General features: G+C 40.7%; 1 protein-coding gene across 3 annotated transcripts in view; it reads left to right on the top strand.

Annotated features, from left to right (window-relative positions):
- Positions 1-15,183, top strand: part of YJEFN3 (YjeF N-terminal domain containing 3) — a 76,650-nt gene that overhangs the window by 42,070 nt on the left and 19,397 nt on the right. For all 3 annotated transcript variants that reach the window (XM_075190887.1, XM_075190895.1, XM_075190902.1), the window contains 2 exons: positions 3,483-3,591; positions 7,682-7,792. In XM_075190887.1, coding sequence (XP_075046988.1) covers positions 3,483-3,591; positions 7,682-7,792 — 220 coding nt within the window. The remainder of the gene's footprint in view (positions 1-3,482; positions 3,592-7,681; positions 7,793-15,183) is intronic.

A 15,183-nucleotide genomic window follows, 5' to 3' on the forward strand; every position in this document is an offset into this window, starting at 1 on the left:
GTGTAGTCCATAATGAAGAACGTGAATTCCAGGGCTGAATATCTGATGCACCAACACTAAACCAAAACTTTAAATGATAGAATTGATTTAATAACAAGAAGCAGGATGTCCACAGTGGGTGTATTCCTTTTTCCCATTATCAAGCATTAAGCATTCTCTCACTAACTTTTTGCTTTGTCCTTAACCACATAGGAATCTTGTTTAATAAATTTATGATGGAAGAAAGTGTGCTTTGTTCTGAACAATCTTAAAAATATACATAGGTTTTTAGGTCAGCTTGCCACCACCCCATACATTGTACGCAGCTGTCAATGAGGGTTTCAGAGACATAGCTAGGAATCATTTCATGGTTCCTGGCCACTCAATTGCAGACGCAGGACTTCCAAACCTAGGAAAAGCCCATTTATGATGCCCCCGGGATCCCATCTGCAGAAGTGACAGCTGCTGTGTGGACCCAGTTTAGTTTAACTAGCAAAATATTGTCTCCTCTCTCTTCCATTGTATCTAGGTGAAACTGAAATAATGTATCAACCCCAATTACAGTACAATAAAGGTATTTTCCAAAAATGCATCTGTGCAAAACATTTCTATTGGGCAAATTCTCCTATTTATCTACCTCATGCATATATATCTTACTGTTTTTTGGAACTGCCCCTGTAAAATAAGCATGCCCACTATTGCAAGATTATGGGTGCATTGAAAAATGTGTATGGTAGAAAGAGTAAAAATGTCACTTCAATGTCCCATCTATCACCACTATTGGACCACTTGCTTCATTAAAGGTTTATCCTATATTATTCATCGTTCCAACCTTGTTTATGTCTTCACTTCATCATAAGAGTGAGGGAACATAGGGACGGTCTTTATTACATATGTAACTTTTGCATCTTTAAGTATTTTATTACATTGTCATTATACTAGTGTGTATATACATGCATGGAATTGCCCTAATTTGTTTTAAATATATTTTAATGCAAAATAAAATCTGTTTGCATGTGGGTTTAATTTGATTTACTCCCGAGCAATGAAAGCCATCCAATCATTGTTAATAAAGCTTCTTTTAAATTGCTCTGTGATGCCAAGAATTGGAGCAGGTCCGTATTCAGTGACGCCACTAGTGCATACATTTTACGAGTTGAAAATCAAATATTTGGAATGCTGACTGTATCAAAACCATCTGTCTAGTATATTTATATAAACAGTGAAGTCAGTAAATTCAGGATTGAGCGCTAATGTATAACCCAAAGCTGCCCAAGATATAAAGGGATTACCACAGATACCCAAAATACAAAACACAAAATGAAAATACCTTAGAGCGCTAGAATGGGTCTCAGACAGAATTTTCACAGTAGATGGAATGTTCCAAAAGGCTTCTAAAATCGATTAAAGAACTTACATAGAGTAGTAGAGTAATATAAAAACACAAATTTGAATAAATCTTTCAAAGAGAAAACCCTCTTCCAAGTGAGTATTATATAATGTCCTCTTAGATTCAGTGAACTACGTGAAGGGAGTCCCCTAATGGATTATGCTTACAGAATTCCCCTTAGAATTGGGCACATCAAATCATGGATTCATGATGCTTGCTTCCAAAAATGTCCAGCAACCTCACAAAATGAGAAATGTAACAGGCATAGTATAATACCATTTATTAACAGGGATACCAAAGGTATCATTAAAACAATGTGAAACATGAGCTGAGTACTCCTATGCGCGTACCGGAAAAATTCTTGATTCAAAGTATATAGTAAACAACAAGGTGAATAACATAAGTCCATGATCCTACCGACAGACAACCATGGATCCCCAAGATGAATAAATGACTGCAGCTCCAACCAACGCGTTTCGATTCTGCCAGAGGAATCTTCATCAATATTTATATAGTCAAATTCCCATTATATACAGATCATTTATCCATTACCTACAGTACACCTCCATGATGATTGGTATACTGGCTGACATGATCTATGTTAGCCAGTCTGATGTATTACTTTCATGACTATCCAGTAAGAAGTGCAACAATTGTGCTAAGATCAGTAAAACACAGGTGCGTTTATTACACATGCTGCAAATAGTCACGCATGAATTATATGTAATGATCAATACTATCTGTGACTGGATCACTATTAAATAACTTTTGGTAAAAATGTATTTAAAGCTAATAGCACGGGGCACTTATTTATGTATGGCAATGCCAGTTTTTTTGATATTGTCTATATTGTGATATAGGAAATTGTTATTACTGAGAGCCGGCTACAAACTGGTCATTCCTGTTTTCACCTTACTAAAGGATATGCCTTATTTCTGATGTATATATCTGATACAATAGGCCTTTGTGGATGGAGGTCTTGTGTGTATTGGGATGTATTTAGTATGGAAGTGTCATTGTTTAGGATTTATAAGGTTGCTTGTAGAAACCTCTAATTAGGCACATGTGTAAGGAAGTCTGATAGCAGGAATGGCTAACAAAGTTTTGTGATGACGTGTCATGTCTGCTCTGGCCAAAGGCCCAGCAGGGGGTCATTATTGTATGGCCTTTTGCCAGAGTGAATTTCACAGATAAGTGTAAATTTTGTTAGCCTTGAAATGCATGTAAATCTATGCTTTGGGAAGCAGAGTACTTCCTGGTTCTAAAAATAGACTATTTCTGAACTGTATAAAAGATGAGCTCTGTGAACATGTAAGTGTTCTTCTGAATTTTCATCTGACCTGATCACACTGGTATCTTCCACCAGTGTGTGTGAGCAAATAAACCATCTTGCTTCAAATACCTGCTTGCAAACATCTTCAATATTGCTGTTTTCCTGTGATCTACAAATTAGACCCTAAAATCTAATCCGTTCTCCGGCTGACTCTGTAGTTTGGACCCAAGCTTTTCCAGTACCACCGCTCTGCTTGCTACCCATGCAGCCCTGGTTAGTGTGATAGGCCAGGGGGGATCCATCCACAGCATCCCTGATCCATAGTAAGAAGTCAGGAGTACCAGCCCAGGTACACCAGCAACGAGATACACTAGCCGGTATAGGAGTCCAGTGGTGATAGCAGCTTAAGCCCCTCCTACTGCGGAAAGAGGGCGCTTTTTGGATTACGAAAGGGTATGGTGGCAAAGTAAGCCCAGTCTGTTCCCAGCAACAACAGACAGGGTGGCATAGGCGGTCCATCCTGTCACACTATCTTACTGCAACTCTAATGAAATGTATAGAGGTGATACATACTGGTAGCTCAAATTTTTTATTTTCGACTACTGGCTATAAAGCAAAATAATATAAGATAAAGAAATATGCTAAATAATATAGTTCAGTATTTATATAAAAATCTACTTTACTTTTATGTTTTTATTAATATGTGTTTATAATACAGATAATACTCATACAATTCATATAACAGTTGATCTGCAAAGGATATATTCTCTCTTCATTACGTTATCTGATTGATTTCAAACATTGGTTTCCAGTGTTAACACTTGCCTCTTTTCACTTTAGTAAACAGGAAGCTGAAGCCTTAGAAGCAGAATTACTGGAAGATTATCGCTTTGGAAAGCAGCAGCTTATTGAGATATTGGGACATAGCTGTGCAATAGCAGTAACAAAGGTGTGTACTATAATTGAGGCTGCCATGTGAAATGTGGGGCCCAGTACAAATTAAACTAGCAAGGGCCCATCTCTCCTCGAATCCTGTCTCTCTGGGCCTGGTGGACAGAGATGGTGTAGCATGGACCCATGAAGCCTGGAGCAAGTTTCTGCAGCGGCAACCTCCCTCAGTACTGCGGCAGGGGACAGGAAGTGGGGGCAATATGAAGTGAAAAAAAACAATAGTCTGACAAACATCAGAAGAAAATTAAGTTTCCACTTCCCTGTACCACACATTCCCCTCCCTGTGTCTCTTTACCACACATCTCCTATGGCAGTCCTGACTATAATTACAGATTGTGGGGGCTTTCATACAATTGTATTTACTTAGGTAGTGCTTGACAGCTCAAGCGTGCCCGGGTACCCATATACAAATAGACTCACTGCAAATATTTTAAAAGTCTTGTAGCATTAATAATTAATGTTGGCTACATAGTTTGTGATCTGATTTACAAATGACCAGATCTGAGTCCAAATAGGACACAAAGTGGCCAAACTGGTAAAGAGATGGGCATTCATTGACGGGTTGTTTGGCAATCAGTCTGCATATTAGTGTAATATCTGGGAACACATATTTATTCTAGATTTTAAACCACGGAGGTAAGGGTTGGATCAGCGCTCCCTGTATAATGTAAAGAAGCCACTCGGGAAATAGGATTGGGGTGGATAGATGGGGAGGGGGACGGGATAGATTGCCGGGAGAAGGGTAGCTCAACCCTGATATACAGTTAAGTGGTGTTTCCCTGGGCGCTAATGGGAATTGGAACTGCAACATGAAACATGAAATAAGCACATTTAATTGTAAAAATGAGTTGCAACTCAATTGACAATAATCAGTGACATGTCAACATGGCTCACAGAGTGAAATACAGCATCCAAAATGGGACACACTTGGTTATGCTAAATGGATAAATATTAAACATTAAACAAAATAAAGTCCAAATACAAAGTCCTGTGAGAAATAAATTCCCATTGCCAATCCTTGTATGGCTAAAAAATAAAAATATATAATAATGAATCAGTCCGTGGACAATAGCTGGATAGTAAACAAATTCCTTATTCGAGACCTAGGCAGTAGTGTCTAACGGATGAAGACCAGAGATTGAGGCTGGTAATCGGACTTACCCTTGAAGGTTTCAATAAGCCCCCCCCCCCCTCAGACCCAAAACACGAACCCCGGAAACATTGAGTCATCCGCCTGGCAGCAGGACGCTTTTTGCGTCCCCACGGTAACCAGCTAGAGGCATACACAGAAGTGGATTAGGTATACGGAAGCTTTTGCAGCTAAGCTGTAGCCCTGAAACCTTCAAGGGTAAGTCCGATTACCAGCCTCAATCTCTGGTCTTCATCCGTTGGACACTACTGCCTAGGTCTCGAATAAGGAATTTGTTTACTATCCAGCTATTGTCCACGGACTGATTCATTATTATATATTTTTATTTTTTAGCCATACAAGGATTGGCAATGGGAATTTATTTCTCACAGGACTTTGTATTTGGACTTTATTTTGTTTAATGTTTAATATTTATCCATTTAGCATAACCAAGTGTGTCACATTTTGGATGCTGTGTTTCACTCTGTGAGCCATGTTGACATGTCACTGATTATTGTCAATTGAGTTGCAACTCATTTTTACAATTAAATGTGCTTATTTCATGTTTCATGTTGCAGTTCCAATTCCCATTAGCGCCCAGGGAAACACCACTTAACTAGATTTTAAACCAGACTGAGTTTAATTGTTTTTAGCTATCGAAATTTCCACAAACAATTAATACTATCTGGTGAAGCTATATCAATAATAATAATAATAATATTATTATTAATTTGTCACAGTGCTCTGCAGCACCAGACATATGTTAGATAAAATAAATACAGACATGAAAACAAAGCTTATGGAGGACCTTGCTCATTAGAGAGCTTAGATTCTATTTGGAAGAGAGCACAGCTGAAACAAAAGGAGCGAGTGTGGCTCAGAGTGGAGATATGGACAGTTGTGATGGTGCTTTAGTGTAGATTGTAAAGGTGTGAGTAGGGAAAGCTCTAAAGAGATGGGTTTTCAGAGAGAGTTTAAAGTTTTAAGGCTTTACGAGAGTCCGATTGGGGTGTGGTAGGGAATTCCATAAGTGAGTAGCAATATGGGAGAAGTCTGGAGAGAAAGTTGATTACCAGAGTCGAGGCAAGCTGCAGGTCAGTGGTAGATCTAAGAGGACGAGAAGGAGAGTATTTTGAGATGTATGAAGGGATGGTGTTGTTGATGGCTTTGTATGTAAGGGCGAGTAATTTGAACTTGATTCTGGAGGACATGGACTGAAGTGGGGATGTATGGGTAAAGGGAATGCCACATATTAGGAGGTTGCAGTACTCAATGTGGGATATGATGAGGAAGTGGATAAGAGATTTAGTAGCATCTTGGGTAAGCTAAAGTGTTTTGGCAATATTTTGAGGGTAGTTCTGCAATCGCCAGCATATCTAAACAATCAATGACCATCATGGCTTGCTTGGAATTGCTAGTTCTACAAAAGTATTAAATGATTTTCAGACTTGAAACTAATAACCAGACCTCAACTGCCCCAGAGCTCCCAATGCTATTCTGTGTGTTACTTGTTTTTGGGGGGAGGGGCATACTTTTTTTTAATTATTCAGTTAGTTTTTACTACACAGAACAGATAGATGCTAATTACTTTCATTATCAGTATGTATCTTTACACCAGACTTTCAGTAGCCACAACAGATATGCCTCATAACAAATACACAATATGTCTCATAACAGGCGTATATGGAGATGCAGGCTCTTGTGAATAGGCTGCATCTCCCAGAGCAGTGCTAAAATTATGTGTGCATGCCCCTACTATACATACATAACTGTCTAGCTCCCAATCCACCTCTCCATGCGTAAGGGGCAGCAAGTGCTATCTATCTTTCATTGTACAATACATATATATATATATATATATATATATATATATATACAGGTTAACCCGTGCATGATACTCATGCATTCTAGTCAAATCAAGCTACTTAAGGTCTTAAGTATGCATTTGAACCTAGCCCAGGCCTCCTCAGGGGAAGAGCGTTAGTTCCCGACGCAAGCGGCCTTTTTAATGTGTGTTCATGAGGTAAAATTACCTCACGAAAATGAGTTTGACCCCTCAACTCGTAAATTTAGCCTTTACTACCCCTCCCACGGGGGAAAGGGGGGATGATGGAAGGTAACTGACTTGACTATTCTATTTTTTTTGTCAAATAATGTCAGTATACCAAATTTCAGGTCAATTGGATGAGCCCTTTCTGAGAAAATAGTTTTTTCCACACACACACACACACACACACACACACACTAACGCACGCCTCTACACATGTGTGTTCATGAGGTAAAATTACCTCACGAAAATGAGTTTGAGCCCTACCAAATTTCAGCCCTTTTTGAATTTTTTTCCCCACACACACTAAGAATTTAGTAGGTCAGTGTATAACTCTGCCCAGCAGGTGGTGCTGCAACTTGGTTTTTTTTTCCACACACAGATGCCACTAAGCATTTATATATTTTATATATATATATATATATATATATATATATATATATATATATATATATATATATATATATATATATATTTATTTATATTTAGCACTAGCTAAGTGAAACAAAGCAGAGTGTTGCTGCTCAGAGCTGGACTTTTCAAAGTTTAATTCAAGGCCATAATATGTAATTATTTTTTGATACTGCACTACCACTAATGGGATTACCATTGTCTTGTATAGATTAATTCCATTATGGCATCTCTCTGAATTGTCTTTGGTGTATTACATCTCTGGTAACTGAACTGTTTGTCTATTTATTGTGTAAACAAATTCTAAAATTCTTCCCTGCTGCATGTTGGCACAAACAATTATAATAATAATAATAATAATAATAATAGTTAATGTATTATTATTATTTTTATTCATCATCATTTGTAGTATTTTCATTCTTTAACTTCACCTTCATGAAAATAATCATTTTTCCTGTACTGCTATGTGTGAGTAAGAGATCTTTCTCTTTTATTTGGCAGGTATATCCATTGAAAGGACTTCCAAAAAAACAGCCAACTGTTTTGATCATTTGTGGTTCAGAACAGAATGGTGCCATTGGCCTAGTTTGTGCCCGAAATCTGCGCACCTTTGTAAGTAACTTTTTAAAAAGAAATAAATCGACAAGACAGAGCTACAAATTATTTCTCATCATACATTCTGGGTGGGTCAGTTGGCAGATGGCACACAAGAATATTACAGGCCATAACTATTGGTTAAAGTGTTAAGTTTAAGGGCCAGTGTTTTCCAAACACTGAGAACACCCACATACTTGCCAATCTTACTGTCTGCTTATATTAAATAAGTAGTCTTTTCCTTCATAACATCGTGGTAACAATGAATCAGAAATCTGCTTTCATTTTACATCCATAAAAGCCATCTGCTGATTGGTTGCTATGTTGAACTGCACATTGATGCTTTTGCACTTTGTTAGCAAATAACCAACATTGAGTAGTACATGACAATAAACCTGGGTCTAAAAATCGTTTTGTAGCTATTTATATCCTTTATTTTATGCCTTAACTACAAACAAGCAACCTGCCTTAATAGCCCATGTGACTGCTATGTGCCTCTGAACATGCTTCTTCATAATGCAGCAATCACACGTCATTGGAGATAGGAACATATGCTATACATACTGCAGTTCAGACAACTGTGTTGGCTTGCTAAACATGTAATTAATGCATTGTAGAAATGACACCACCCTTGTTGGGTAGATATTAAAATGACAATGGAGCAGAGAATTGTGGAGCCCCTTCAACATTCTACAGTGAGATCAGTAGTTTTGTGTTATGGAGCTCATGTAACTACACACACATTTCTTTTAAGCTTTTAAAATGCCTGGTAGTAACGACATGTTCTCTATTGTCTCTATAATCAGTGTATAGATTCCTTCTGCCCTTTCAATGTTTTATTTTTCAGTCTGTGTGCAGCACAAGGCAGCACGGTGGCTAAATGGTTAGCACTTCTGCCTCACAGCGCTGGGGTCATGAGTTCAATTCCCATGGCCTTATCTGTGTGGAGTTTGTATGTTCTCCCCGTGTTTGCGTGGGTTTCCTCCGGGTACTCCGGTTTCCTCCCACACTCCAAAAACATACTGGTAGGTTAATTGGCTGCTTTCAAAAATTGCCCGTAGTCTGTCTGTGTGTGTGTATGTTAGGGAATTTAGACTGTAAGCTCCAATGGGGTAGGGACTGATGTGAATGAGTTCTCTGTACAGCGCTGCAGAATCAGTGGCGCTATATAAATAAATGATGATGATGATGATGTGTGCTTCACCAATACTTTTTCACTACTCATGTAAACTCCTTTCATTTACTGAAATGACTATTAGTTATGGCACACATTTATGGAACTAGTTAATAGTCTTTGCATACATTCCTATACTTCCCTTGCTATATATGGGGAATTATAGACAACAATCATGCTTTGCACAGTATGACTGACAAACACCTGGGGTTTCAGGGAGCAGGTGCAGACTTATTGGGATCCCAGCTGGGAGGTCTTGTTTTGTGCAAGGAATGCAGCATTGTGCTAAGAGCACTACGCTGAATAATTATATTATCTTTACTAAATTATTTACCAGATAATTTCGAACTTGAAAAAATCCTGACTATTTGACAGAAGGTTTTTAAACATTATCACAGCGGACATTGCCGTGGCAGCTTAATAACTCTGTTTCTGGAATTTTAAAGCATTATTCTCACATTACAATACTCTATAAAAGTATGATGCCAGTTACAGAAATAACAGCTATTACTGGGTAAATCAGAGGTCAGAGATTTTTTTTTTGTACCCAAATGTGTAATAATAATGCAGGATACAAGGATGCATTACTGTACTGTCTATACGTTTTAGTGGTGAAACATATAGACAAATATTATCTTCTGTCTGCACCTAACTCTTGGCTATTCTCCATTCATATTAGAATAAGATTTGCACATGTTCAGTTCATTAATTTACTGCCAGCAGGAATATTCACATACATATATAAATACTGAACACTCACAAAATTGTATAGTGCTTATATAATGTATTTGCAAGAGAGCTTTCCAATCCACGCATTTCACAAATTGTCAATGAAGCTCTGCTGCAGTAGCCTGCAGTAAATATGGTGTGCAGCTGTGTGCCTCCAGGATTTAATAGATGCCAATTAGACTGTGGTACTAATGCATTTTAAACTCCTAACACCATCAATATTCAGAATGTATATAAAGTATCTATTTAATGTATGTATACAATATGTTCCTGACATGCTACCACCCGGTATAACTTGCTGTTCTTATGATCAGCATCAGAGGTTAAACATGCCATTGCCGGTACCTCCTCCAAATTTTGCAATGCGGTACAGTGATGAGGACACAGTAATGAATGATAATATGTTGAAGCACAACGTGGCATGTAGGGGCAGAGGGACATATTGAAGGGCATCTTCAGTAGCGGCATGTGTGGGCACCTCATCGTTGTTGGAATGTGCAGTGCCTTGTACTAGCATGTTGGGTACCAATGTCAGTAATGCATGTTGGGGGCACAGCATCATTGATGGAATGTGAGGATACAGTATTAGCATTTGGGAGCATATTGTGTCATGTGGGCACATTGATGGTATTGAGGTCAAGTATCAGGAGTGGCAATTGGGAGGCATAGTGTTAGTGATCACATATGATGACACGTGATTACATGTAGGGTCCTCTCACCTTCTATTTTATTGTTTGTCATTAGTAATTTTATTTCTAATTGTTCTCCTACTTTTGTAGTGCTGCAAAATTCATTGCATAAATCAATGATAATTTGAATTATGGCATGTGTGGGCAAAGTAATAACAGCAAAGCCTGATTATCCAATAGGCTGAGCAGCGCGCAGCCTAATGCGCAAGACTTTGGGGGTTGGCGCAACATTTTAGGAAGTGCAAAATTTTGACAGGGAGAGATAACTGAAATTAATTTTAAAATAGAACACAACAGTTGTTCTACAAAGTAAAATAAAACTTGAAAGAAAAATGAAGTAAGATTTTAATCTTGATGTATTCCCATGGTAAAAACTAAAGACAGTGAGTCATCTTTGTGCGGCCTCTTGAGGATAAGCGAGTAGGAGAGACAAGAATGGTGACAAGTGCAGACATGATGGTGAATGTGAATATTTATGTGCCAAGTCTGGCTGGTCTTGTGCCCTAGATCTTTCCAGACCCTAGCAAAGCCACTGCTGCACACCCTGGACACAGAAGAGGAACCACAAACATGTGCCGGCTATTTAGGAGACCTCCCCGTAGAGCTGTGTGTTTAGCATTCTGTAAGATCTGCTTATATAGATACTGGCTGCCTCCTCATGTCACACAGATGGGGCATTTAAACATTGCTGTGTGTCACGGTCGTCTGAATTTCTTGATCCGATTCGGGACCCTTGGGACTAGCTGGAGCAGGAGTGAAACAGAACTTAGCAGCCTGGATGAACTTCTTGCTCATGTTCGTGCTGATTGTAGAATATAGCAGGGGAATTAGCAGTCTGGAAATGTAGACAGGAACACTGCACTTGTAATGCAGTCAGGAACACTGCACTTGTAATGCAGTCAGGAACACTGCACTTGTAATGCAGTCAGGAACACTGCACTTGTAATGCAGTCAGGAACACTGCACTTGTAATGCAGTCAGGAACACTGCACTTGTAATGCAGTCAGGAACACTGCACTTAGGAGTGCAGACAGGATTACTGCACTTGTAATGCAGTCAGGAACACTGGAGCCAAGAACTATCCTCTGGAGAGAAGTGTGTTGTTCTGGCAATGAACAGATCACAGCAGCAGGTTTAAATAGGATGTCCCAAACAACTATTGGCTGATCAGTTCATGTGATCACAGCTTCTGAATCTGGTTGGTTTGGAATGATCACCTGACTGCATCCAAGATGGCCGCGCCCATGCTGCAGGACAGACAGTATGTGTTTGTTTACAAATGAAGGTGTGGAGAACGGGAATGCTGCAGATGAACAGAAGGGACCCAGGTAGCCGTGATATGACAGCAGCGGATGAGGTAAGTGCGGCTAAGATCCCGATTTGTGACAGTACCCCCTCCCTTACGAGTGGCCACTGGACACTTAGATTGGGGCTTAGTTGGAAACTTGCGGTGAAATTTTTTGATGAGAGATGGAGCGTGAACATCAGAAGCTTTGATCCAGGCCCTCTCTTCTGGACCATAGCCTTTCCAGTCGACTAGATATTGTAAGGTTTTATGTCGAAACCGAGAGTCCAAGATCTCTTTAATTTCCTATTCGTCACCATGTTCAGTCTGCACTTCAGGAGAAACCAGTTTGGGTGTATAAAACCGATTTAGCACCAGTGGTTTCAAGTGAGAGATATGGAAGGTGTTGGGTACCCTGAGGTAAGATGGTAGATGTAATTTGTAGGACACTGGATTGATGACTCGGGAGATGTTAAACGGTCCAATAAAGCGAGGAGCGAATTTCATAGATGGAACTCTGAGGCATAGATTGCGAGTAGACAGCCAGACTCTGTCTCCGGGTTTCAAGCTTGGAATGGCTCGTCGCTTTTTGTCGGCCTGAATTTTGTAGTGTTGGGACGCTTTAAGTAGAGATTCCCGTACCTGGCGCCAGTGGCCTGAAAAATTCTTTAGGAAAACTTCAGAGGCAGGTACTGAGGCTGTAGGAAGTGGAGTAAACAAGGGTACCCTGGGGTGTAGGCCATAGACCGTATGAAATGGAGTGGAAGCAGAGGATTCGTGATAATGATTATTATGAGCAAATTCTGCCCAAGGAAGCAGATCTACCCAGTCGTCTTGAGAAGAGGATATGTACAAACGGAGAAATGTTTCTAGGTCTTGATTAACTCTTTCCGTTTGCCCGTTGGATTGGGGATGACAGGCCGAAGAGAAGTTTAGTTTGATCTGTAGTGCTTGGCACAAGGATCTCCAGAATTTCGCCACAAACTGAACTCCTCTATCTGAGACGATTTCTTCAGGACACCCATGCAAACGGAAGATCTCCTTTATAAATTGCTGAGCCAGGATAGGTGCTGATGGGAGTCCACGGAGAGGAACAAAATGCGCCATTTTAGAGAATCGGTCAACGATGACCCAGATGGTATTGAAATTATTAGAATTGGGCAAATCGGAAACAAAGTCCATAGAAATATGGGTCCAGGGTTTGGTGGGAATAGGCAGAGGCAAAAGTTGACCAGCTGAAGATTGTCTTGAACTTTTATGTTGGGCACAGCTGCCACATGCGGAAACAAATTGCTGAACATCCTGATGAAGCGTAGGCCACCAGTAGCTTCTCAATATGAAAGATTGAGTTTTGCGGATGCCAGCATGACCGGCAAATCTGGAACAATGTGCCCATTGGAGCAATTTTTTCCGCAGATTCTCAGGAACAAAAGTTTTCCCCTGGGGAGGTGTATTGTCGGGTCTACTGACTGCGATGCTGAGTGGGCTGATAATAGGCCGTGGATCCACAATGATGGAATCTTCTTCTTTTACCATAGAACGTGACAGAGCATCGGCCTTGCGATTTTTGGAACCGGGACAGAAGGTGACATGGATATCAAATCGAGAAAAGAATAGTGCCCATCGGGCCTGACGTGGATTCATGCACTGTGCAGTTTTAAGGTAGAGCAGATTCTTGTGATCCGTGTATATTGTGACAGGATAACGAGCTCCCTCAAGTAAATGTCTCCACTCTTCAAGCGCCAATTTGATGGCAAGCAGCTCTTTGTCCCCTATGGCATAATTTCGTTCAGCTGGTAAAAATTTTCGGGAGAAGAACCCGCAGGGATGCCATTGCTCATCAGCTGGTTTTTGGGAGAGAACTGCCCCTACTCCGACAGATGAGGCATCAACTTCCAAGTAGAATGGACAGGTTAAATCTGGTTGCCTCAGTATGGGAGCAGAAATAAATGCTTGTTTCAGAAGTTGAAAAGCAGATTGGGCTTCTTCAGACCACTTGGCAGGATTAGCTCCTTTTTTGGTGAGGGCGGTGAGTGGTGCTACTACAGTAGAGTAGCCACGAATAAATTTTCGATAGTAGTTAGCAAATCCCAGAAATCGTTGTACTGCCTTTAGTGTAGATGGTTGAGGCCAGTTAAGAATAGCTTGCACCTTCTCTGGGTCCATACGGAGACCAGTGCCCGAGATGATATACCCCAAGAATGGAATGGATTCAACTTCGAAGGTGCATTTTTCAAGCTTGCAATACAGTTTATTCCTTCTGAGACGGCTGAGGACCTCTTTAACATGTCTGCGATGGGACTGGATATCAGAGGAGAAAACGAGGATATCGTCCAAATATACCACAATAGTATGGTACAGTAAGTCCCGAAAGATTTCGTTTATGAAATTCTGAAAAACCGCTGGGGCATTGCTCAGACCGAATGGCATGACAAGATATTCGTAGTGCCCATCCCTGGTGTTAAAGGCGGTTTTCCATTCATCGCCACGCCTGATACGGATCAAATTGTAGGCCCCGCGGAGATCCAACTTCGTAAATATTTGCGCACCTTTGACTCTGTCAAATAACTCGGTGATGAGGGGCAGAGGATACCGGTTCTTGATGGTAATGTCGTTGAGACCTCGGTAATCGATGCAGGGACGTAATCCACCATCTTTTTTTTTTACAAAAAAGAACCCGGCTCCTGCCGGTGAAGAGGATGGGCGAATAAAGCCCCTTTCCAAGTTCTCTTTTACATATTCAGACATAGATTTTGTCTCAGGGATAGAAAGAGGGTAGACTCTGCCACGCGGTGGGGTTTTACCCGGAACAAGATCAATGGGACAGTCCCAATCCCGATGAGGTGGTAGAGTTTCAGCGGCCTGCTTACTGAAAACGTCTGTGAACTCTTGGTAGGCAGAAGGAACTGGCAAAACTTCCTTATCAGAGGTGGAGCAATGTGGAAGAACACGTAAACAGGACCCGAAACAAGTTGGAGCCCACGCCAGGATTTGTGGAGTCGACCAGTCAATATGGGGGTTATGCGTTTGAAGCCATGGAACCCCGAGAACCACAGGGCTAGTGGCTTCTGGGATGACCAAAAAGGTAAGAGACTCGGAATGCAGAACTCCTATTTGGAGCGTCACTGGAGAAGTCTGATGCGTAATGGTACCCCCTGGAATACGGCTACCGTCAACCGCAGAGAGAAAGATGGTCACTGGAATTTTCTCTAGTGGAATGGCTAGTTCAGCAGCTAATCTGGCAGACATGAAATTCCCAGCTGCTCCAGAATCCAGCAGGGCTGAAATGTATTGGGAGCCTTGAGCGTGTTTCAGAGTGACTGGGATAATACAGTCCTTGCCTTGTGGGGAGCGAAGAGCCACTCCTAGGCTCACTTCCTCATTGTCAGCTAGGAGGTTGTGTTTACCCGGCTTACGAGGACAATGATGTAACAGATGTCCGGAACTGGCACAGTATAAGCAAAGTTTCTCTCTAACTCGCCGTTCTCGCTCGGTGGGTAAAAGACGTGCTTTGCCTAATTGCATGGGTCCT

This window comes from Mixophyes fleayi, chromosome 1 (assembly GCF_038048845.1).
Source record: "Mixophyes fleayi isolate aMixFle1 chromosome 1, aMixFle1.hap1, whole genome shotgun sequence".
In the NCBI taxonomy this organism is placed as follows: domain Eukaryota; kingdom Metazoa; phylum Chordata; class Amphibia; order Anura; family Limnodynastidae; genus Mixophyes; species Mixophyes fleayi.